Below are 24,821 nucleotides of genomic sequence, written 5' to 3' on the forward strand. Positions count from 1 at the left end.
TTCTCAATCCTCCTCACCAATGAGTGCAACTTCTAGCACAAGCCTGGCCCCCTTTCTCCATCCTCATTGCAACCCCCCACATCTATAACCCCCCCATCCATATTCCCCCACCATAATCCCATCCACCCCCTCTAATACACTGTACAGTTTAAGCCTCACACCTTGCACTATCATCAGCCCTACCCCCATATGATCTCCCCCTCCTTCGGGAGTGTAATATTCAACTTCTCTAGTTTGTATTTTTGTGTTGGGGCCTGTCACTAGAACTAGAACAGATCAGGCCTTTCACAAAAGTATACGAAGAAGTACATCGCAATATTCCAAGTTTCGTCAACCGTCCGGGACAAAAGCCAAAACAATTTCATCATTTAAGAACTTATTTTAAGCATATCTAAAAATGTATTTAAAGAAGTTATAAAGTGATAAAACAAGGGAGATCCTGTCCCCCCACAAGTCGCCTTTTTCTCCTAGGGAAGTTAGAATATTCCCCATAGGATGGATAGGTACCCATGGTTTCGATTATTTGACACCAATATTACATAAATAGTTCAACTATCACTAAGCACTTTGACACAAAGTCTCAGTATAGATGGTAAATTTCCTGCTACTGTAGACCTTGGTCAATGGGGACCGGGATGAAGATGACACTGTTGGGATTCTTGACACTCTCCTCACCAGCTACTCCCTCCCCAACATTCACTTCCTGCCCCCCACCATCCACTCCCTCTCCCCCGCACCCTGCCTCCTAAGTGCTTGAGGATGCTAACCTAAATAGCAAGATCCGCTTTCAAGTGTTCCAGTCCAGTTTTTCCCCACCCCCATCGGACTCTCACGTTTTGATTTTGTCACCTCTTTGGCCGCTCCACCCTCATGGTTTGGTCTTCAAAATACCGGACGACAGGAGAAACCATCTTGGGCCATTGTGACCAAAACTCTAATGCAGTCACCGTCGGCATCCCTATGTTTTTCTGCTTGTTCCTTGACTGTTTTATCCATTTTTCCATGATTACTTTTAATCTAAGCGCTCACTAGCGATGTAACTATTTTATGTCTGCCTTGTGCAAGATTATGGTACACCTGTTTTTTCTGCGAGTACCTTTTGGAGTGCTGGCTGTGAAGGCTCCATACTGATTGGTGGAAGCATTTGTATAATCGGGGTGCATCTTGGCTGCATGCTTGGAGACCAGCATTGGTCCTTTGTGGCTTGAATGCGATAAGGAAGTGGTCGTGCCTCTTCCACCCTCCGACTCTCAGGTGAACAGTGGTCATGAGTAGGGGCCAGTTCCCGAATGAAGTCTATGGTCAAGGGGTGAATCCTTACTTGGCAAGAAGTCTGAAGTTTGGATGAAGAGGTCCCTTCTGATTGGATGGTCACCCAAATGAATGAGGTGCAGGACTTCTTTCATTGGCGTAAGGCACTTTATAAATAAAATAAAATACAAAAATACAAATCTAGAAGTGGAGGGGTTTCCTCTGATACTTGCAGAGCTCTCGGGAAGAATCTCTGGACACAGGAAGTCTCTGACCCAGAGACTGAATGCCAGGAAGTCCCATGGGATGCTGGGACCTTCTAAGATCTTCATGATGGACCAGCCCTGCTCGGAGACTGGAGAGACTAAACGCCATTCACTGGGCAAGACTGGCCTTGCCCAATCCTTGATCCTTCTGGCCTCCATAAGCCTAGCTCACCTGCTCCTGCGTTATTATTTGATGGCCGCAGCTTGCTCCCATCCTTAGATTTAAGGTTAGATAGTCAACCCATTGAAGTTCAATAAACACCCTTGAACTGTGCATCGTTTGTGTCGATCTTCATTAAAGATACCAATCCTTTCCTTATAATAGCAATAATCGTCCATTCCACAGGCTGCAACGGGTAGCGAGGGCCTTTAATGAGGGTGCTCGGTGTCGTTACCACCTATTCCATTGCATGGAACGGGTGATTGCTAGTAGCACCCCAGGTTGATAACCCGGGTGCTAAGAGCAAAGTATTTGGTTTGAATGAGTACCTTGTGGCGTCCCGTTCATTCAAACAAAATACTCACTTAAGATGACAAGGTTTGGGAAGCAGTCATCGGGTTGCTGAACGCAGTCTTGGATTGGTAGATTCAGGCTGCGATCCGAGCAGGTGTTGATTTGTTGCCCCCCACCCTGGGTGCTAATAGATTGTAAGTGCTTCTTTTTTGGTTTAGCTCCCCTGCTGTCCGCCAGTGTTGAATTAGCTCCAGTTATTACCTCTGCTGTAAACTTCTCATCGAGTCAAGGAGGAGTTCCTACTGCTTTCTAACATAACAGGTTACACCCCTTCTTAAAAAGCCTAATCTGGATCCTGTATTTCCTGCAAATTTCCACCCTCCTCCTTTTTTATTAAAGTGCTTGAGGCTATAGTCACCCCTCAACTCAGGAATGTCCTTGATATATACAGATGGGAAAGTCCAGTACTCGATACGGAGGACTAGGCAAGGTAGGCTGTAAAGTTGTAGGCAGAATTCCGATACAAGTAAGCAGCCCTGGAGGCAAAGAATTATCCTGGTAAGCAGTGACTGGACGGTGAGAAGAGAAGTCCAGCAGGTGAGCGGTCTGGTAAGTAGGCCAAGAAAGGGCGTAGAAAAACAGAAGGGTGAGGAACGCAAGGCGAGGTCAGACGAGAAGAACCAAGATATTCAGAATCGGAGCAGAGCAAGGAAAAGAGGAAGAAGGATTGCACTGCGATGTGGAGAGAGACTCCCTGACGTGGCAGCAGCAAAAGAGGGGAAATGAAAATGGAGTCAAAGATTGGAAAAGGGCTGGAGAGAGAAGAGTGCAAAAGACGGCGAAACTATGCAAAGGGAGAAGGCAAGGATGGAGTGAAAACCACAGAAGGCGGTCATGGAACGAAAGAAGCTACGGAGAGAACTGGAGAAGCCGCTGCAAGCAAAATGCACAACGTAGCATTGTAGTGATGCACCAGACTCACCTAGTCACTGGCATATGTAGAATGCAGCCGGAAAGCGCTAGCGTGCCATCTTGGAAAAGATCTAGACTGCTGTAGGGTACTGATGTGAACGCCATGAAAAAGGCGCCGTCTTGGGGTGTGCCTGGAAAACTGAGTTTGGCATTTCCGCCATTTGAGCTGTAATGATCGGGATGTTTTCCTTTTCCTAACGACTCCACTGGTTTCAATCTTTTCTTTCCAATAGTTCTCTGACTCTTTCCGTCCTCCTTTTTGGTCTCCCTCATTGCCTCTCACTTGTGGGATCCCTCAGGGCTCAGTTATTTCTCCTTTCCTCTTTAATATTTACGTCCCTCCCCTTGCCAGCCTTATTCATTCTTGACTGGTCCTTGGAGTGGATCAGAATCGGAAGGAGTTGGCACTCCGTACCAAGGCCTGCCTGGTTATTATTGGTGACTGGATGACAGAAAACTGGCTTAAGCTTAACGGCGACAAGACCGACGTTCTGGTTATTGGTCTGTCTGTTCTATGGTCTCTTTGGACCCCAGATTTCTGGCCCTCAAACTTAGGCACTTTTCTTATTCCAGTAGACTCGGTTAAAAATCTTGGAGTCAAAATTGCAGCCTCTTTGTCACCTGATTTGCAGGTTAGTGTCAGGTGCAGTGCTGTTTTTTTAAAGCTTAATACTGTAAAAAAAAAGGTGGTACAATACCCATTGAGGCAACGCGTGGTTGCCCCTGCGGTTCTACGTATTCTTGATTACTGCAACGCAACTCTACTGGCTCTGCCTAAATATGTTAAGAGGCTTGAACTTCTCCAGAACTCTGCAGCCCGGTTAGTTGTTGGTGCAGCTAAATATACACATACCTCCCCATCCTACCTCCGCTTCATTGGCTCCCTGTTGAAAGAAGGATTACATTCAAAGCTCTGTCGGATTCATCGAGCCGCGCATAAACAGGGTGCGCGTCACCTTCAGGAGAAGATGACTCCCTATTACCCAGTTAGAACTCTTCGTTTGGCAAATGCAGGCCTCCTTGTTGTTCAAAGGTGCAAAAAGAAATTGGTGGGTGGCAAACCAGTTTCATCCGCAGCCCCCGCACCGTGGAACACACTTGCCTCCGCCTTGAGGTCGACTAAAGATTACGCTCAATTTTGAAAATAATTGAATATGTTTTTTTCTTTTTCCCCAGGTAAATTTCTCTCTAACCTCTGATTCCTCTCCGCTGATTCGCCCGATAATCTCTAGCTATGAACTCCCCCCCCCCCACCCCCCACCCTGCAAGTAAGGGCTAATAGTGGGCACATATACCCACAGCAGACCCCAGTCTTCTCAATATGAAGGCCGCGTCACTCTAAAGGTGGTATTGCTGGCCAGAGATAAAGCTTAAGGTGTTAATGACTTCCTGTCGGCTTCACCTGGAGAGCACACGTAAGATAGGGGAGGGTGGCAAATAGCCCCATTGTAAACATCTTGCTGCTTTGCATAAAATACATGCATTTTGGGACCCTAACAATGAACGCAAACTTTTATACAAGACGTGGATTCAAGCCTGCATCCTTTCTGAGCACTTAATTGACACGTTATGTCCTCTTTCCCTGTATGTCTGAGGGAATGAGGTCACAGAGAGCATGTTGGGAGAGTGGTTAGAATGTGTACGTGTGAATCTGGTTCCACTTCAGGCAGTTGGAGAAGGTAAACCGGGGTGGTGGGTGCCAGTGGGTCCCCTTATCTAGGCTCTTGCCTTGTTACATCTTAAGAAAAGGAACTTGTACAAACCTATAGGATGTCTGGAAGAGCCAGCATTGCAACACACTTGCCTTTTTGCTCATTTCTTTTGTAATAACACCTTACCAGTAAAGTAACGCAAAGTAGAGACGACTTTGGAGAGTCCGGTGTTGGCTGCTGTAAAGCAGGCAGACTGCACGAGCCCTGGCAGTGTCCCTGGTTCAAGGGCAGTTTTTGGAAACTGCCTTGCTAGCCCTTCCCCCACGTCTTTCCAGGCCACAGTGCTAATTACAAGGGAACAGGGTTTGGTAAGGTTTAAACCTGTAAGTAAAGCGATTTTGTGTTTTCTGTATGCAAATGCAGTGTAAACATCAAGCGAGTAACGCAGACCCACACTGCCAGCTTTTCTCACATACTTCAGTCGCCCTCTCGCCTAATACCGTACCAGAGTTTGGTTTCTAAGCGTGGATCCGGGATTTGAACCTCTGTTGCTCTGCGTGCTCTTGCTTCCGAAACCAGCACGTTGCCCCTGTGCTATCCTCCGTTCACGTTTGTAAACATACCCTGAAACGGAGCAAAGGAGTCGTGTCCGCGAAGGCCTGGCATTGTTGGCTCAACTCATTTTGCATTCCAGGAGAACTAAAAGACCATGTACTAGAGCCCAAAGCAATGCAAGCCCAAAAGACAACATTGGTTGTGTATTTTGCACCTCAATAGGTCATACTACTTTTAAGACTTGGACACACTCCAGAAGAGGCCATGTGATTGGCTTGCAGCAACCTGTCACGCAGGCAGGCAGGGTCTTTTCTAGAAGTGCAAAACATTTGCAGTTCAACAAAAAATGGAGCATGTTTTTGCGCATACAGGACAGGACTGTACTCAGCTGAACTCTGGCCAGAAGGGCAGGTTGGTCGCTGGGGCAATGGGGCTGGCGTTTGGCCCTGATGCTGCAAACCTTTCTATGCCAGTTTAGTAAAGCATGTTGGAAACTGGTCTCTTCTTCCTGTGTTAGAGAAAAAGGAAGGTTAGTGGACGAGTAGGGAAGTAAAATTGGGGCAAAAACTTGGGAGGGGGACTAAAATAAAGGCAGGGAAATGGGAGTCAACAAACCAGCTCTGCAGCAACTCCAGGCCCACTAGAGCCCCTCACAATCCCTGCACCCAAGGCAAGAGTCGCCACCTGATCTAAGGTACTTCTCTGGGATTTTGTGTGAGCAGCCGCTGGCTTGGAAGTGAGGGCAGTGTTGGAGCTGAGGCATGGGGGGGGGGGTCTTCGAATGGATGTTCTGGGGGCAGTGTATACTATTGTTCTGGGTGCTGTTAGTGTGGTCCTACTGAAATCAATGGAATGAAATATTTTAGGAGGTGGTAAAGTAGAACCTTTGCACTGAGGACGCACCTATTGAAGTCTACAGGATGCATAAGGGCGCAACAGCTAATAGTCTTCTGCCCCCACCTTTCTCGCCAAAAGGAAATGAAAAAAATCCCTTCACAGGCCAGAACCTGGTTTATTTGTTCACTGGCAATGTACAGCAGCACCAGTAGACCCAAAAGCTCGCCATAGAAGGGTAGACGTGTCTCAGTGAAACAAACTGGGCCGCGTTGCTTTAGTGGTCATTGGAGACTGTCACATGTTGCACATAGGATTCTTGTGTGGGGGGGGGACCAAGGAAGCCTCCCACCAGGCAGACAGATTGATCGAAGACCCGCACTCCCTGTAAACATTCCCCAGCACCCCCTTAAGACATCATGCTGTTACACACAACAGGGCCTTGTGCAAAGTTCTTCAATAAGTATCTGTGTATGGGATTTATAATGCCCTGGTAAGCAAAGGAGACACAGGGGCTATTAGTATTTGTGTTTCAATGGCAGGACCCCCACCCCACCCCACCCAGTGTCCTCCCTCTAGCCATTAGCTGTCCTCTCTAATCAAGCCTGAACCTCTCGGTAGTTCCATGGATCCTGCACACCCCCAGATTCGGGTGTTCTCCCCGGCACATGTCACCGACGTTCAGGGCCATGGATCTGGCCCATTGCAGCTCCCTTCACGCCTCAACAACCGCACCTCTTTCACAGCAGCTAATGAAAGCCTCTGGATTTCGATGCACACAATGTTACTTGGCCTACCCCATATTCCAATAGGATTTCTGGTTAAAAGGACACCTACTGCCAAAAATACGAGTAGCAAATGGACCTAGAATGCAGGAATGCCTCCAATGGAGGAAAAGGAGGTTGTCTTTAAAATAAAACCTCTAACACTGCAAAGTTATGGTGGGTTTAAAAAGGTTTGTAAAAAAAAAAACTTTCACTTGAAATGTGAAAGTAGACAAAAATCATTTGCGCCCAGTCACACAGGCCAGAGCGCCACCTAGTAAAGATCACTGGAAGTTCACCTCTAGTTCAGAGCTTCATCAGAAAAGCATTGTGGGTATGCAAATTAGCCCAAACGCAAGCTGTTTGTCCAGTAAATTCTTTGTCTCACAGGGCAGTGCTACTTTATATATAGTTTTATCAAGCCAAGAATGACGCTTCGCAAGGCTGTAGACGGCTGCATACCAGTTTTCACCCTTGCCAGGGGTCATCAGTGCAGTCTTGTAGAAAGTCGAGGTTATATGCCCATTAGTTGTGAAAGTCAGCAAAACGTTGGCGATGCTATATTAAATTCCTAATTCTGTGAACAAGTTAAAATCTTTGCCCTCCCCTGGTGGTGCGTACATGGGGCAATGGTGTTCTGTGACAATTATTCCCTACAAGGATGGTGCACTTTCAGGCCCAACCTCACCAAGTTGTAGACCTTGATTTCTAGGTAACCCATTCGGTCGGGCAAGTCATGAAAATGTAGCATTAATACCCACGTTCGCCAGTGGGCTTTGATGAGAGACCACCGGGCCCCAATGAGGGTTGTTAATACAGTCTTTGTTTGCTAACACTATGAGAACCCTGCGCGCCAATTAGCCGGGCTATTCATTTGCTTTGAAGGGAAGTAGGACTTGCGTGCACATATATCCATTCAAAGCCAACTTTCAAATCAAAATGCCCAGCCTGGCTCTCAGGAGGGCCTCAGACTTCAACGCATAGTTAAGTAAGGTGTGGCCAGTGGGAAAGGTTGGTGGACTCGGGTGTAGGGTGCAGAGGCCACGGGAAGGTCTGCAGTGGGGCGGGGCACGGAGGGAACGCAACCCAGGGCAAAAGCTAAGGAGCGTGGCTGGGGGAAAGGCTCATGAGATTGGCAAGGAATGCAGACTCACACTGCCGGATCATGCCAGAATTCCATGCCTGCTGATTGGCCAGCGTCTCTTCCAGCTGCTAATGTACCTTATCGCTGCAAAAGGTGCACACTTCCTTAATGCTGCTTCAAAATGTGAAGACTGAACATTTCCTACTCACTTGTCTGGTGTAGGAATGCCCCCCTAGACACTCTCACCAGAAGACATACAACCTGCTAGGGAAAAAGCCCCAATACACCTCTTGCAAGGATAACCCGGTTTATTTCCACAAAAATACATGTGCCAACAAAGACCTCTGCTGCCGTGGAACGTTGTGCCAGGATCTGCATGAGCAGAACCACATGAGGGGCACAGGTAGTCCTCTGTGACGTCACTTCATACAGTGAAAACCTGCATAGCTGGTTGGAAAGACCCTATACATGGACGGCCTGCTCCATAGGGGATGCCAAGCCATTGGTCCCACCCTTATCCATCCATCTTCGTTCACGTGGGCGATGCTTCACTGGTCATCGGAGTGAATCTGAGTAATTGGCATATATTTGCAAACTAAACAATACATCTTTATGTAATGAAGCACCTGGTATGAGCAGACAAGGGCCCAGGGGGAAAGCTGGGCTCACGCTAGCTCGCACACTTCACTTGCTCCCCGGCAGGCTGGCACCTCTCCAAGGTCTCCCACTCTCACTTTGGGCTATAATTTCATCCCTCCCTGCACCTCACTGCACAAATCACGTGACCCAAAACCGAAGGCAAGGGAACCTTGCTTTCTGAATCGATCGGGGGGGGGGTCTGGCAGTTTTATGGTCCCTGGTCTGGGGCTGACTGGTGCCTTGGAATTCCAGGGTCTTTAGGCTAGGACATTTGGGTGCTGTACCTTACAATTCAGACTAATATGGGGCAGAGGCTCGTACTCTTTCTCGTGGGATTGTGCCTTGTAGAGACACGCAGCCCTGCTATTATTCAACGGGCGCGAAGGTTGGCGACGTTTTAGGACGGGGACGGGGATGGGTTTTATGGGACTGTGCAGTTGTGGCCTCTCATTGGTGTGTGGGATACGGCCTATTCCCTCCCCCATGTTCGCGGCATAGGCCTAGTGTGCATACTGTTAAGAAGGATTTCTGAACTCTGACCTGGAGGGACAGAGGGTCAGAAGGTCAACCTAGTTTCTTGGAACAGAGTAACCTCTGGACAAGCCAGACCAATCAGAGTAGCTATGGCAGGCGGTCAAGACTAAGTCTCAGGAGGGGTGAGGGTGAATGAAGGACCTCAATGAGCACACAGAGCAAGGACACTTACAAATTACTCCAGACAGGTGTTCTATTAAAATATAGACACATTTATTACAAGACCTTTGTAACATAGACTATAGCAAAGAATTACAGTAACACTAAGTAAACCAATACATCACACTCAATACAATATATTTACAAGACCAGGTGAGTCAAAAGGGATGACTGCATGAAATATGTTGACAACCTAGTGGGGATGAAAACGGGCAGTGCAGTTAGTCCTTAGACCCAATTCAACATCAGTTATTCACCTAAGAGGCAGTCCAAGCCCTAAGAAGAGTGGAGCTTTGTGCTCAAAAGTACGTGTGCGCCAATGCACGCGGTGGTTCCAATGGGCAATGCAGGGTCTCTAGCAGCTCGGAAAGGTGGATGAGGTGATGAAGAATATGTTCTCACTATTCAAGAAGGACCTCTACTTGAAGGCAGAGGCAGTTCGAGAGTTTGGGATGGAGTCGCTATTTCACAATAGCACTGGACAGGAGAGGGGCCCCCAAGGGCCACTTGTGCGTGAAGTTGGGCTCTGGTGCTAGGGCCCACCAGTTGGAGTAAAGATTACTCACCGGTCCTTGAGGCAAGGAGTCCCAAACTTCGGCAGGTCAGTCTTATTTGGTTGCAGGTTTGACTGCGGCAAAAAGGACGTCTCGGCACCTTTTAGTTCCTGAGATCCAGCGAGCATTCCCAAACGGGACAGTGGTGATTTCTCCGCTGCGGGGGTGGGGGGTGATGAATCACCCCAGTTTCACTGCATCAGGCTTCAGGGGCAAGAGGGTCACAAATGCAGCAGACTTGCAAAGGACATTGCCGCAGCAGGGCAACACTGGAACCATGTTTACTCCGGTCCAGGCGCTCTTGTCTCACTTCAGTCCTGGGAATGTCAAGTGTACGAAATTCGGTGTGAGGGTGTCGTGGACACAGAGCTAGCAGTATAGCAAATTTCGAGGGCCTCTTCGAGACAACGGCAGATACAGAGCAAAGGTACTGCATAAGCTGGTCAGCCCACTGGTTGGCCCAGGGATACTTCCGAAAAAGCTTACTTGCAGGTTTTGGTGAAGGTGCCGAGAATAGTTGGTCCCACTATTCCAATGGGTCAAAGCGTCTTCGCAGACCTTCTAGGATGACCAGATGCAGAGGGGTCCCATGGGCCAACAGCGGGCTCAGGGTGCCAAATGTTCCAGCGGGATACCAGCGGTTCGTCGACTCAGCCTCGTAGTTGTAGGATATTTGGATCTTATCCCTTGTTCAGTGAGAACTCAGGAGATCGACCTGGTAGTGGTGTTTCCAGCCTCCTCTTATCCAAAGTTGCCTTGGTGCCAAAACTGAGAGGACCCAATGGGAGAGCTGCTCACAAACACTCACTCTATACGTGGACCAATCAGACCATGGTGTTCTTGGGCATTCAGGACACTCCAGACTCTCTGGCACCCAGGATGTGTATTGGGACCAGACATCCCAGCCCACATCCTGGAGGCGCACACACAAGACATGCAGAATACTGCGAAAGCATCGGGATTCGTGGGAAAATGCATGACCAAATAAGGACTGGCCTGGGTCGACTTGACCTGGGGAAGGTGAAGAGGCAAGATGGCCAAAGGACAGGACAAAGCACCTCGTGGCATGGCCATTTTGGAGCCAGGCCACCTATTCGTGCCAAACGGGGTTAACGTGGTTAACATTGCAGGAAAGGGTTAAAAATAATGCGAAACGATAGCTGCCTCCAGTCCTCTCCATGACACATCTGCACAGTTCATAAAAAGTCCAGGGAGTATCAAGGGCCTTGGGAAATGACTATAGACCCAAGTGTGCTGTATGGTAAGATGCATTCCCGTGGGACCCCTCTGCATCTGGTCATCCTAGAAGGTCTGCACAAAAGTTGCAACATGAGGAAAGGACTAAGGGAAACAAAGTCTTACAGTACTGACTGTACTGAACTGAAACCATGTCGGTTTCCCCATGAAAAAGGGAGCGAAAGCCCAGAGGAGTGCAGCTGAAGGCTGTGCTTCTCTGGCAAAGTCAGTCAGTGGTGGCTAAACAGCAGCAAATAGTTTGGGGGTTGGCACATGGAGGGAAACTTACATACACATATGAAATCTTTCCTAACACATACTGCCGCGCTACGTTTAAGCTTATGGCTATTAATATCTAAGATGGCCGCTATTCTCGCATATATGCTGTCCCTACAAAGCATGCAATAATGTAATTGTGCAGAAGCCTTAAGAGCACCCTCACCCCCCCCCCATGTCTCTTACAGTGCCTGCAGAAGCCTTTGCCTTATCCTAAAGCGCCTGGCGGTGCACGAAGAGCATGTCTCCTTGCCAACACTCGACTGGCAACAAGTGACTGGCTTCAATGTTAGCCAAGGTTTATCTGTTGCAGTATTGTATGTAGAAAAAAAGTCCCCTTGAATTTGGATGTTTGTAACACACTTTTTAGAACTGGCTTCCTCTTGCGAAGCGGAGCATTGTGTTGGTAGTTTTATTTTTCTTCTTGAAGCGAGTTCAATACATATATTAAGTTATGTAATCATTGTCCGTGCCGATCACTGGCAGTTTGAATCCAAGAAATGAGAAAGTGACAACAAGTGTATGTGTTAAGCTCTGAGTGAACCATTGATCCACTTCTCCAGCACTTCTATTGTTTGTTGGGTTCCAGATGTTGGCCGCATCTACAGACCTGATTGTTTAACTTGTCCATCTCTCAATCTACTACTGCTTTATTCATTGGTAGTCATGAAGGGCAGGATGAGGAAATTGATGGTCCTCCTCCAACCTGGATATGATGACTCTAACATGGTTTCTTCTCCTTCTTTCACAGAGTGGAGGACCGTAAAGATCACACGAAGCAGAAGATCAAGAGATACGCAGAGGCGTTCATGGGTTCAGAAGCAGACGACGACATGGAAAAGGGTTCCTTGAAATCAGAGGTGACCAACATCCCATGCCATCCACATAGCACGCCTTATGTACCCCCGGATGCCTCTCCATCGTGCCTCTCGCGGACCACATCCGAGAGAAGATCGAGCCGTGGTTGGCAGATTCTTAGGAAGACCACTATTGAGCATCTCCAAGGAAGGCTCAACTATGCTCTGGAAAATGAGGAAGAGATCTATCAGGTGTGAGACATTTGGGACCAAATCCATGGAAGTTCTGTGAAACTCTGAGCCGATGCTCACGACAATACACACTTGTGACCCTACCTCCAATATATGAAAACTGAACCCTGTGAGATCTATGTTCCTGTTCCATTGAACCTGGAAGCAGTGTGCAAAAGGCTATATTCTATTCTCTACAGTGGCTTTGAAATGTAGTTCAAGCCAACTTCTATTAAAATTCATCTGAAGGGCAACTTGCACATCGCGAGTGGACCAATGCTTGAAGCCAGCGCCTCCCGCCTCTTCATGTCATCTAAAATTCAAATATTTCAATAAAGACTTGAACAGCTGGAGGGCAAAGCTGGAGGCACAGCTGGAGGCACCAGGGTATAGTGATTGAGCTGAACATGAATTGTTATCCCTGAGCTCCGTTTTTCAACATATCCCTTGCTGACCGGTTCCAGCGTATCCCAAACGGGGAGCTGACCTTATTATGGACCTGTGCACTGGACATATGTTCTGTCCCCCAGTGTTTGCAGCTGGCTTTACCATGTACCAGCTACTATGTTGTGTGCGGTGAGAAGAAGCTCTTGCATTCACAAAACATTGCTATTACCAGTTTCGACTGAGCTTGCCAGAGTGTGTGTAAGTTTGATAACACTCGCGGAAAGATCTCTATGGCAAATGCACCCTTTTGTCTCTGGCTTTCGAAGAAGTGGAAATAGACTGTCATTGGACAGAAAAGAAACCTTGAATGTTTCTTTGTCCACTGTTTTTGTACTTTTTTTTTCATAAAGGATAACTGTGAAGCAAAGGCAAGTCTTGCAGGATTAACCACTGTTCAGGGCCTTGCTGCCCGTATGCCATTCTGAGTAGTCTGCATGACATTACAGTCCCGGATTCCAATACTAGGCTCCCCAGACTGCTCCAAATGGTAATTGTCCTATTCATTACAACACAGAATGAAGCCATGTACTGGTGGGCATATGCTTATCAAGGTGGCACACCATAGACATGGGTAAATAAGGTTTACCCACCTGTGAACCATGCCAGCCCTCCTCTTGATGTTAAACTGGATCTTGCACTCTTTAGCGGGGCCTATCCTGGACTTGCACTCTTTAGCAGAGCCTATCCTGGTCTTGCACTCTTTAGTGTGGCCTATCCTGGTCTTGCACTCTTTAGCAGAGCCTATCCTGGTCTTGCACTCTTTAGCGGGGCCTATCCTGGTCTTGCACTCTTTAGCGTGGCCTAGCCTGGTCTTGCAGTCTTTAGAGGGGCCTATCCTGCTCTTCTGGTGGGCAGTCTGCTCTGAATAACCCTTTATAGACCCTGATCTCAGTCATTGAAACAATGTTCCTTTTTTATTCAACCTTCACTCCCATCACCCTGCTGGTTGCACATATTCATGGGGAGCTGTATGGACTAGTCCCTTGTTCTCTGTGCCTGCTCTGTGTACTGTCCCCAATCTCTTCCGTAAAGGCACTTTAAGATGTTTTGATGTTTTACTATGTTGCATAGTTGATGATATCCTCGTTGATTGTGTCTCAGATACGTCTTGCTTATGGAGAGATGGCTTTGAACCCTGATAGTTAAAATCTCCTCTATAGTGTTTGGTAAAATTGTTACTAGAAAGCTAATCGCGAGTCCACCGCCAGCGATAGAAAGATGAAGTCTGCAGGAGGCCTGAGCAAATCTGCAACAGGATCACTGGACCTCATGCAAGATGCTTCTTTCGGCCAAAAGAGGGTACTTCCAGAGCAAGGGCAAGCGAGTGGCAAAACTCAACCATACCAACGCTAGATACGAGCTTGCACACTATTGCCCTTTCTTGCAGAGCGATGGCAACGTTCCAACCATGAAAACACCAGTCAGATCCCACACAACACTGACTTGCTGCCGAATACAATGGGATTGCTGGAGACTTAGTTGGGTTCCTTCAGGCTCCCGTCGACTCTGTTGGGATCCAATCCAAATAATTTGATGAGTCTGTAGAAGTAGGGATCATGAAGGACCAAGCTCAACCCTATTGAAAAAGGCCACTCATTTCAAAGGAGGTGATGTGCAGTCAACCTGCATTTGTATAGTCGCGCGCATTAGGCATTTGTGAAGAAAAGTGCATTGGAGTTCACTCGTGCTCTGAGTGCTGTGTTTGAGAATTGCAGATTACCAGTACACAAACCAGTGTCTTCTTAAACCGATGGGCAGTACACTGTTTGGTACCCTTTAAAAAGACAACGTGTATATTTAGATGTTTTAAAATATTTATTTGCTAGCTGAGACGATGAGTTTTAGGTGTTTCCTCATAGTTGTAAAAATTCCTTTCATGCCATAATCTGGACAGGCTTTTAAAATCTCCTTACCACAATATTGACCCAAAATATCCAACTAACCTCCCCACCAAGCGCTTGCCCCAAAAAAGTCAGCACTGGAGATGGACTAGTCAACTAACTAAATCCTAGATTTGATGGTGAACGCGTGACGCAGGCTTTGCCCCACTTGGTTCCTTTTAATATTCTGGGATGGACTTTTCATGTCGATGGGCTACCTTGGAGAGAATTGTGGGTAGGCAAGTATGAAATTAGTGCCGGTCTATATGCCTGTCTTTAAGGTCTGGCATGGGATGACATTTGTGGTAGATTATGATCGATAAACAGCATTTTAATCTTAATCTCATAGTCCTTTATCTTCCAACAGGGATCACATTCCTTATTATGCAGCCAGTCGCGCACCTTCTCCAGGACCCAAACTCTTTGTCGGTATGTAGTTCAGGCAGTTGAGAGAACCCGCCTCCAGCCCACATTGTAACGTTGAACTCAATCCCTGTAAACACACACTCCGCAGAATACTGCGTCAGTGTGTACGGCTAGTGTCAAGGGAATGGCTCACTAGTGGGTGATTGCAATGGTCATTGCGAAACGGTGCACATGTAAGGTGTGCTGTAAATTTGCACCATTACACAACTGGTTTGAGCTTTGTTGCCCAATACATGGTCTCCGCTCCTTTCGTCACTGCTTCACACTTTTGGGCGCTGACACACAACTAGATGAGGGAGGCCATCAAGCAGTCGCATTGCCTCTTGCACGCTTGGGGAGGAACGCCTGCCCCATCTGGCCTAAGCTTAGACTTGTCACCACATAGACCATTTTCCCATAAATGCATCTAGTTTTGGTAATTGAATTGTTTTTAATCCTAAAATTCAAGTCTGGTTATCTGTGTTTATTCGGCATGGTGACTATTTTAGACCGCACAAAATGTTCTTGCTGGCGCGGCTTTGGACATTGCAGAAGTTACAAATCCCCTATCCAACTTTCCCCTCTCCCTCCCCCACCATAGAGCTAGATGTCCTTGTAAGAAATTCTGTGATTTTTAACTGTGAATTTTCTGTACATTAAAGTCTAATTTTCTAAGTGTCTTTTTCTTTTCTGCTGTGTTCAGAATATTGTGGAGAATGGCTGTCGTCGACACTAGACAATATGTTGGCCAGATATGACGCAGGATGTTTCTCCAACCACTCTAGGTCAAGAGATGTTTCAGTGTTTATTAAATGCCTTATTTATGAGTGAATGAGTGCTAATGATAGTAGCCAATACTATCTATCAGTGCTGAGGGCAACCAATAAGATATCGATCTCATTCAAAGTTTACATGCATGGGATATTTTTTCTGAAGGGGGGCCCTCCGCAGGACAACCTGCAGGCGCCAGAGTGTCTCAGCCATCTGTGGTTCAAATGAACCCTAAGGATCCTGGTCCACGGCATACCTGGTGGTGTGATGCCTCTGAAACCACCCTAGGCTCCATGTACTGCTCAGTGACCAAAGCATTTAAAAATATACTAGACTTGGGGAGACACTTAGTTGGAAAATAGATCTAAGATATGCATCTTATGTTGGCTACGGGATCCCTGACATCTCGTAGCCCAGTCAAAGGCCTTCTACCCAGGCATGCCCCCGGTGGTACACTCTAGGACTTGCATGTCATTCATTCTGTGATCTGCTGGGCTTAGCTGTGCTTTACACGTCATCAATCGTTTGGAGGTGAGACACCGCCATGCCGCTCCAGTCCACGTAATGCACTCTTGGGTCTCTGCTGCTTGATAGCTGCCTTCCTTCTGATAGGCTGGAATTGCCATCTCCCCTGCTGGCCCATGGTTGCCGTCAGTGGTTCCTGTGTTGCAACAGTGCTGGGTGAACCATTGTATGCCTCATACCAGCATAGTCCTCAGTGGGGAATTGAGTGTACAGAGCCCTGGCTATCTTTAACCTATATTTTCCTTTTCTCTCTCTATACCTCCCTTCCCGCCCCTGTCATCTCTTCTTTCGGCATCTCCCACCACTTCTATGCAGACGATACCCAACTCTTTCTCTCCTTCTCTTCCTTCACCTCTGACCTCCACCACATCTCTCTTCCTGCTTTACGGCCATAAAAAAACTGGATGTCATCCCATTTTCTTTCCCTCAACACTGACAAGACTGAAGTGCTTTTCCTCCCTCCCAACACTTTCTCACCTTCCCCTCCCCCCTTCATCCACTTCCCCCATTCCAATCTCCCCATCTCGACCCACGCTCGCAACCTTGGCCTCCATATTGACTCCTCTCTGTTTCTCTAAACACATCTCCCTAACCTCTCGTGCTTATCGGCACCACCTCTTCAACATCTGTAAAATCCGCTCCTCCCTCACCTTTTACGCTTCTAAACTCCTAATCTCCTCCCTTATTTTCTCCCATCTCTTCTACTGCTCCTCTCTTCTCTTTGCACTCCCTGTCTCTCACCCGATTCCCCTAAAATCCATCTACCACTCCTCTAGCCGTACTCTGTCTCCTCGGCCCTCGAGACTCTATTTCTACCTCACTCTCTCAACTCAGCTGGCTCCCCTTCCTCTCACAATTGAAATTTCAATTCCTCTGCCTTGTCTACAAATCTCTCCATGACCTCGCCCCCCTATCTTTCCTCCCTCCTCTCATTTTACTCTCCCTCCCAATCTCTTCGCTCAGCTGATCTCCACCTTCTCACTGTAGCCCCAACCCCTTGTGCCTCCTCACACGTCCGCTCCTTCCAACTCTTGTCCCCCCCCTCCACTGGAACTCCATACCTCTCTCTATCCGCTCCACCCCTACCTACCCGTCTTTCCGCTCCTCCCTCAAAGCCCTTCTTCTCCACCCACCCGACTCTCCTTCCCTACCTCTCTTCCTCCTCACACGCCTGCCCCCTTCCCCTGCCCGCCCCCTCACCCCACCCTCTGACCCCAATTTGGATACTGTAACCACCTTAGTGTGTTGGAGGTCAAACAGGGTCCTCTCCCCCTTCCCCTCCCTCCTCCACCTGCTCATCTGTGTAAATTGTTCTAAATACTACATCATTGGTTTATTTCATGTTTGTATATTATGCTTCATTCATTACTGTACCTGCTGTAAAGCGCTTTGGCGTAAAGCGCTATATAAACTCAATAAACATAACATATATACTTTTACCAAAGAAATATAACAATCTAACAGTGGCGCACCAAACACAAGCTGTCTGATACTGAAGACAGCAAAGCTGGAGACTAACGAGTAATATTAATCCCCACTTTAAGGTGGTTTCCTCTTGTTTCCAAGTGCTGGAGTGATGTCTGCTCATTGCCTTCCAATTCTAACTGCCTCCTCTGTGGCAAGGTCATGACTGTTGCCAAACAGAGGGAGTCTGGGGAACCTTGTGGTCTGGGGCATCTCCCACTCTACTGCAACCCTTGGAAGAAGTAGAATGGTTCCCCAACCCCTGAGCAGCCTCAGTCCTCCATTGAGAATGCATATATAGTCTTGCTTGGTGAACAAACTCCATATCAATCAGCATGACGTATTCCTCATGTTATGTCATAGAAATGTATTAAGCACACGGTCACCCGTGGGTATCATGGCACTAGAGAGGAAGGAAAGTAAACCACCATCCCATCAGCAACAGTCATCTAGAACCAATTGCCTTTCACCCTGGTCAGGCCTGACTCCCTCTCCCATTGGTTGCCTTGGCCCTGATAGGCCAATCACTGCAACCAGGAGGCAGGATCCAGCTCAGACTACGAAGGCCCACATCAAAGGCCCCTGTCTGCTCTCTGTCCACTACAGGGACGCCACCGCCAACCCCCTCTGATCCCTTGTGATATGTGTGCCCCACACCCCTCTCTGGTCCCCCGTGATGGGATGTGTGCCACCCCACCCCCTCTGGTCCCCCGTGATGGGATGTGTGCACCCCACCCCCCTCTCGTCCCCGGTAATGGCATGTGTGCCCCCAACCCCCTCTATTCCCTTGTGATGGTATCTGTGCCCTCTCCCACCCCCCTCTGGACCCCCATGATGGTATGTGTGCCCTCTCCCACCCCCCTCTTGTCCCCATGATGGTATGCCTGCCCCCTCACCCCCATATGGTCCCTCGTGATGGTATGTGTGATTGGTCCCCCGTGATGGTATGTGTTCCCCCCACCTCCCTCTGGTCCCCCGTGATGGTGTCTGTGTGCCGCCACACCCATTGACCCCCCCCCCTGTGTCAGTATGTAGGCCCCTCACCCCCCCTCTGGTTCCCTGTGATAGTAGGTGCACCCCTCACCTCCCTGTCACTGTACCCTAACACTTTTCGATTCAGACATGACATTTTGACCTGTATGATAGCTGCATGTTTTGTCTCCCCCCCCCCTCTCTTGTTCCTCTCCTCCCTCTCCCTCCCCACCCCCAACCCCCGTAAACTTTTCTGAAATGTCATCAGGGTTGCTTAGTATGTTAGTTGCTTGTTTTGTTCTCCTTTTCCCTCACTCCCTTCCCCTCCTACCTGCCCCTCCTCCTTGTTAAAGTCTGGTATTACATCAATTTCCGTCAGCCGCTGGTCCGTCTCATACTCTTGCCCTCCTCTCCTTATCATTGTTTAATAGTGCTTACTCTATTATTTTGTCTTGTGACTTGTATGACAGCAGCTTGTTTAGTCTCCCCATGCCTTCCCTCTTTGTCCTCTCCCCCTCCAGCACTATCAGAAACATCATCAGGCCTAGTATGATAGTCTTCTCCTTTTCCCTTAGTCCACCACACCTTACACCCCACGCTCCTCTCATTATATTACGACGCTATACAAATAATCAATCAAACAGATATTTTTATAAAGCCTTTCTGAAACTCAGGTGGTTTGGCAGATTTTTCACTGCCAATGGGAGGTCATTCCATAGTTGAGCAGTGGCCACCGAAAAGGCCTGACCACCAATACCAGAACGCCGGAAGAATGGCACACATAGCAAGCCTGCCGAAGCTGATCGCAAGGAGCGATTTGGAAGATGGCCGGGTACATTTAGCCCAGAGGTATTCTGCCCCTTGATTATGCAATGCCCGATGGACACTGCAGAGCGCCTTAACCTCTATGTGCTGAGACACAGAAAGCCAGGCCAAAGAACGCAAAGCTGGTGAAATAAGGGCCTGTAAGGTGAACACGTTGCCACACGCGCAGCAAGATTTTGCAAGCGCTGGAGCCATTGGACTATGCACTTAGGCTCAGCCAGATAGAGGGCATTACAATAGTCCAGACAACTCAATACCATTGCAGCAACCACTGGCGTACGGAGGGTGGCCGGTAGCATGGGAAGCACCTTTCTCAATATTGTGAGATGGAAGTGGCCGGTTTGACGCACCGCTGATACTTGAGTATCAATAGGGAGAGAAGCCGACATAACCACTCCTACATTTTTCACTTTAACAGCCAGAACAGGAAGAGGGCCAAGGGAAGAAGGCCAGAAAGAAGACACCTAGAGGGAATGATCGGGGGACGGGGGGATCCTACCACCAACACCTCCGTTTTATCTCCATTCAACTTCAGCCAATTGTGGTTCATTAAATCACCCACGGCCGTCAGGCACTGGTGAAGACACAATGACCTCTCAGCCTGATCAAGGTCTAGGCAGATGAGGATCCGAGTGTCATCGGCATAAGAATAGCACCTGACGCTGAAGGAGCGGGTGAGACACACTAACGGCCAAAAATATGTTAAAAAGAATGGGAGACAAGGCGGAGCCCTGCGGCACCCCACAGCCAAGGTGGCAGGAACAGAAAAAAGGAGAGAGAAATAATTTGACCAGGAATTAAGAGAACCAGGCCAACACTTCACTGGAGATTCCAAGCTGAGCCAGGTGGGTCAGCAGGGTGGCGTGGTAAACGATGTCGCTAGCCATTGACAGATCTAGTCAAATCAGGGCACCAAGCCCTCCTGCATCCACCAGCCTGGCCATATCATCCTGGACTGAGACCAAAACATGTTCTGTACCCTGGCCTGTCCCAAAACCTGACTGAGCGGGGTCAAGAAGTTGAGAAGACTCCAAGAAGGAGGATGGAAGTGACGAAACCAAAGGCTCCAGAAGCTTCATAAGAAAAGGCAGTAGAGAAATGGGATGGAAACTCGAAAGAAGTGAAGGGTCCAAAGATGGCTTTTTCAAAAGAGGAATCACTGTGGCAACCTTAAGTTCTGGAGGGATGTACCCTGACTGTCCGGGGGTATTAATAGCCATTGTGATCTCCCTCAGTAACTAGGGGGAGATGTCCTTCATAACTGCCAGTGGAACCACATCTGATGGAGCACCTGACTTAATTTGTTGAAAGGCAGTAGATGCCATGGTCTTGGTAAAAAGAGGAAAGGATGACCATCCTTTCGATACAGTCAAGCCACTAGGATTTGATCATTCAATCTCAGGAATAGATACCGCTGCAGCCGATGAGATATTGGTTCGGAGGGTCTCAATTTTCATAGTGGAAAGCTTTGACAGCGAGTCAGAGGTCCTGAGAAGGACTAACTGTACGAACATATTTAGCCAACAAAGACAATGATTTACCCACAGCAGAAAAGGCTTTTGGCTGACACAGAGAACTCAATTTTCTGCGCCACATAAGATTTCTTAGCAACCATCATAGCCGCAGAGTGGGTTGCTGAACAGGCTTCGTACTCGGCTCTGAAGTCGGAATCATAGGCTATCGGCCATTTCTGTTCAGCCTGTCTAAGTTTGAGTCGGGCTATTTTAAGCTGTTCAGAAAACCACAGCTCTGACGGAAGCCTGCGTGGTTGAATGTCGTTGAGGGGCCACTTCGTCCGCTGCTTCTTGCAGTGAATGGGAGAGCGCCAAGAGCGAAGCTGCATAGTCCGCCCTACATTTTGCTTTAAACTGAGGAGACAAAATCCTGCAAATCGTCTGAGCGCCAACAGCGCTGCCACACTCTGAGATGGGGAATCTTAGACTGTACCCAAACCATTTTAAGCATACAGGTCACCAGATAGTGATCCGACCATAGTACTGGCTCAACAGACTAAAAGGTTAAGAGCTTCATTCACCAGTACCAGGCCCAGCGTGTTCCCCAGCTTATGAGTGGATCCTAAAACCAGTTGTTGCAGGTCGAGGTCAATCAAACTAGCAAAAAATAGACCAAGCGCTGGAGCCCGAGGGCAGTTAAATTTCATATTAAAGTCGCACAGCACAGCAAGGTGCGTGTGTATTTTATTTGAAGGTCAGCAACAAAATCCAATAGATTCAAGAAAACCAGCATGGGAGCCTGGGGGGCTATGGATAATAGGAAAATGGTAGGTGAAGAGAGAGGCGATAACACATCTCAATAATGGATCTTCAATAGCTAAAGAGTGAGGGCAGCAGAGCTGAGTGACAATAAAATTAGATTTAAAAATCGCTGCTAGGCCACCCCCAAGCTGGGGTGAAAACCGGTCTAGATTAATGATTTTATAATCTGCTGGGATTGCCTGAACCAAAGCTGGGGCCGGGTCCTCCTGCAGCCGGGTTTCGGTGAGACCGAGCATAGCAGGACGACGGTCTGACAAGAAATAGTAAATATCAGCAGCATGAGCAGGCAGTGATCGGGTGTTGAGCAACATCACTGGTAGCTCTGTCGGGCTCTGAATCTGCTGAACCAGCCGATGCGAGCTGGATGCCATACCTGGATCAGGACAATCATTCCAGCCACAAGAAAACACAGTGTCAGATGGTGCTAAAATCAAAGGTTTCCTCCTGGAGTAATATAGGGCTCGACCATGCACATCCGTTGCATGGATGGGCACAGACGGGCTTGCCTGAAGCGCACCTTTGGCGTGCCTGCTGCGGGTCGATGTGAGACATATGATGCCGATGAGAAATGGGAGCGAGGCCAGGGACACCGACTCCAAGAGACGGATAGAGGGCTGACCGCAGCCGCGGCGCCCCCAAGTGATCAGAACAATAAGAATCAACAATTGTAGCTAAATACACACGAGCAGAAATATTCAGTACTAAAAGCACCAATGCGGTGCAAAGTACATTTTTAAAATAAACACAATAATGAGAGTGCAGAGTGGACCAACATCCTTGAATTGGAATCCAGCCCCACAGCCACAGGGAGAAAACTGAAAACCTACACCAGAGCCACTGTTTATCAAATACAGAGCAAGCGGGAGCTTTGGCATCCCACTCAGCACCCAGTCGCGATTTCAGGCGTAGAACGTGAGCGTATGGACAGTGCACATGTGCCGTGCAAGCTCCACCATAGACCACAACCTGGAGCCAACCTGGAGCAGCTTGACTCCGGAAGACACCATACACAGCAATCTATTGCACTCATTGTGAAGACGCTGGAAGTGTCTAGCAAAGCACTGGGTCCAGGGGCCATAATGTTTGTGACGACTGATGCCTTATGGGGTTCTTATGACTTTGGGTTGTGGGGATCCGGGCCATCATTAGGGAGACCTATCGCAAAGCAGAACACTAATGGGAAATCTGGAATGCAGATTGTGTGACTCAACTCAATTGATCAAGCCCTGCATGAAGATGCGCAAGCTTCCAGATGTGTGGGTGTTCAAGATGGAGAATGGTGCTGTGGGAAGGAGAGAACACACGCCTATCGGCCAATCCAAGAAAGCCAATTGGCAACTGGCATATATAGTAGGAGGTGGCTCTGTTGGAGCATAGCCTTCACTTATGCTTTGGGCCTTTTCTAAGAACACGCTGCACTAGGGGGCCTGCTGAGAACCTCAGCCCCGTAACAGGCAGGGGCCATACCTTGAGGAGAAACTTTGATAGAAGGCGGGGAGGGCCGGGGCAGCAGTAATGAGGCCAGCCAGAATAATGAGTGTTGCTAACCACTGAGATCGCAGCTGGAGATGTAGGGGGAAATTCTACCAGAAAGTCTTTTTTAAAAATCCTTGTCCCATAGTCATTGCTCCTACCCCTGTTAAGCCCCTGAAATAAGGGATGACAACCCTTGAGGTCCGGATACTATGAATTGGGGAGTGACATTGTACTGATACTGGGAACTGTCCGGGCCCTCCCTTAGCCATAAGATTCACCGGCAGAGGCTTCAGAGATACCAATTTGTGTTGAGCTGATGATCTTCATGAGCAAGCAGCTTTTCCTATTATGTGGATTTTAAAATATGGCCCTGAATAGGCCCTTCCTGTTTATGTTGAGGTGGGTGTTGACCCGTCCTTCTGAATCTCAGAATACTCCTGGATACAGCAGAGTCATTCGTTTCGGACTGTTTTCTGACTCCTGCCTCATGACGTCTGGCCTGAAGTGAGGCTGTCTCTGTATTGGGAGACAGCTGTTGGATCATTGAAGTGTGCCACATTGTGAAGCTGCATACACCATTGGAGGTATAGCCAGGTTAATGGACAGAAAGGCCTACACAGATACAGGGAAGCATGTACACTGTCTTGGTGATGTGCCATGGGCTATTCTTGGATATGTTTGTTGCTGGGGAAAAAATAATGTAGTCTTCCCTTAGGCAGATGATACTTATTTGATTTCGTGGAAAAAGGAAGAGCGTGGTGCACACACAGGGAAGGACTGGCCATCTTTCCATGCAAGATGTGCATGAGTAACACTCAGAGCTCTATAGTGAGGTGACTAAAGATGGGTGTGATGGTGACGGGGGACCAGAGGCCACATGTGGTGGCTATGCCCGAAAGTGCAGTCCTACTGGGAATCCGTGAAGGATTGGATAGCGAAGGTAGCGGAGGACTCTCTTCCTCTCAACCTGCTGACCATGCTGCTGGGCCTCGCTCCGGAGGAGGCAGAACTGTACCGGTACCCAAGGATGGTGGAAACTATGTTAAGGGCGGGCAGAGTGGCCCTGGCCCAGAAGTGGAAGAGCCCAGAAACGCCTTCCAAAGACGAATGGATGAAAAAACTCAAGAATATGTTCTTGATGGACAAATTGACTGCCCTGGTGAACAATGACCCTTGTTCGTTTCTCGCAGACTGGTATGGGGTCCAGCAGACATGGGGATGGGACGTCCATTAGTGTCGGTACGGCACTACTGGATGGCCGGGTGTGAACGTCTCTGAACAGGTAAACACCCAGTGGGGGGTTCCCACGACCCAGGGCGACATCGGCCTCAAGCCAGATATAATGCGGGTCACGTGTCGCGCTGCTTCAAAGACTGAGGGCACGATATGAAAGCCTGGTTTCTTTGCAGTTGTTATGTTTGAATTGGACTTGAGGGAGGGCGGGGGGACAACGATAGGGGGGGTTCGGGGTTTATGCACTTTTTGGTTTCTTTGTGTTTTGTCTTTAAAAATGCTAATAAAA

At 48.3% G+C, this 24,821-nt stretch overlaps 1 protein-coding gene across 1 annotated transcript in view; it reads left to right on the top strand.

Moving 5' to 3' along the window:
* LOC138580094 (transient receptor potential cation channel subfamily V member 6-like) overlaps nucleotides 1-15,597 on the top strand; it is a 409,173-nt gene extending 393,576 nt beyond the window's left edge. Inside the window, exon 15 of the mRNA XM_069650372.1 lies at nucleotides 11,982-15,597. Within this exon, the coding sequence (XP_069506473.1) occupies nucleotides 11,982-12,285 (304 nt within the window). The 3' untranslated portion in view covers nucleotides 12,286-15,597. The remainder of the gene's footprint in view (nucleotides 1-11,981) is intronic.
* Nucleotides 15,598-24,821: the final 9,224 nt, after the last annotated feature.

Source organism: Ambystoma mexicanum, chromosome 3p, assembly GCF_040938575.1.
Source record: "Ambystoma mexicanum isolate Mex_15411 chromosome 3p, UKY_AmexF1_1, whole genome shotgun sequence".
Classification (NCBI taxonomy): domain Eukaryota; kingdom Metazoa; phylum Chordata; class Amphibia; order Caudata; family Ambystomatidae; genus Ambystoma; species Ambystoma mexicanum.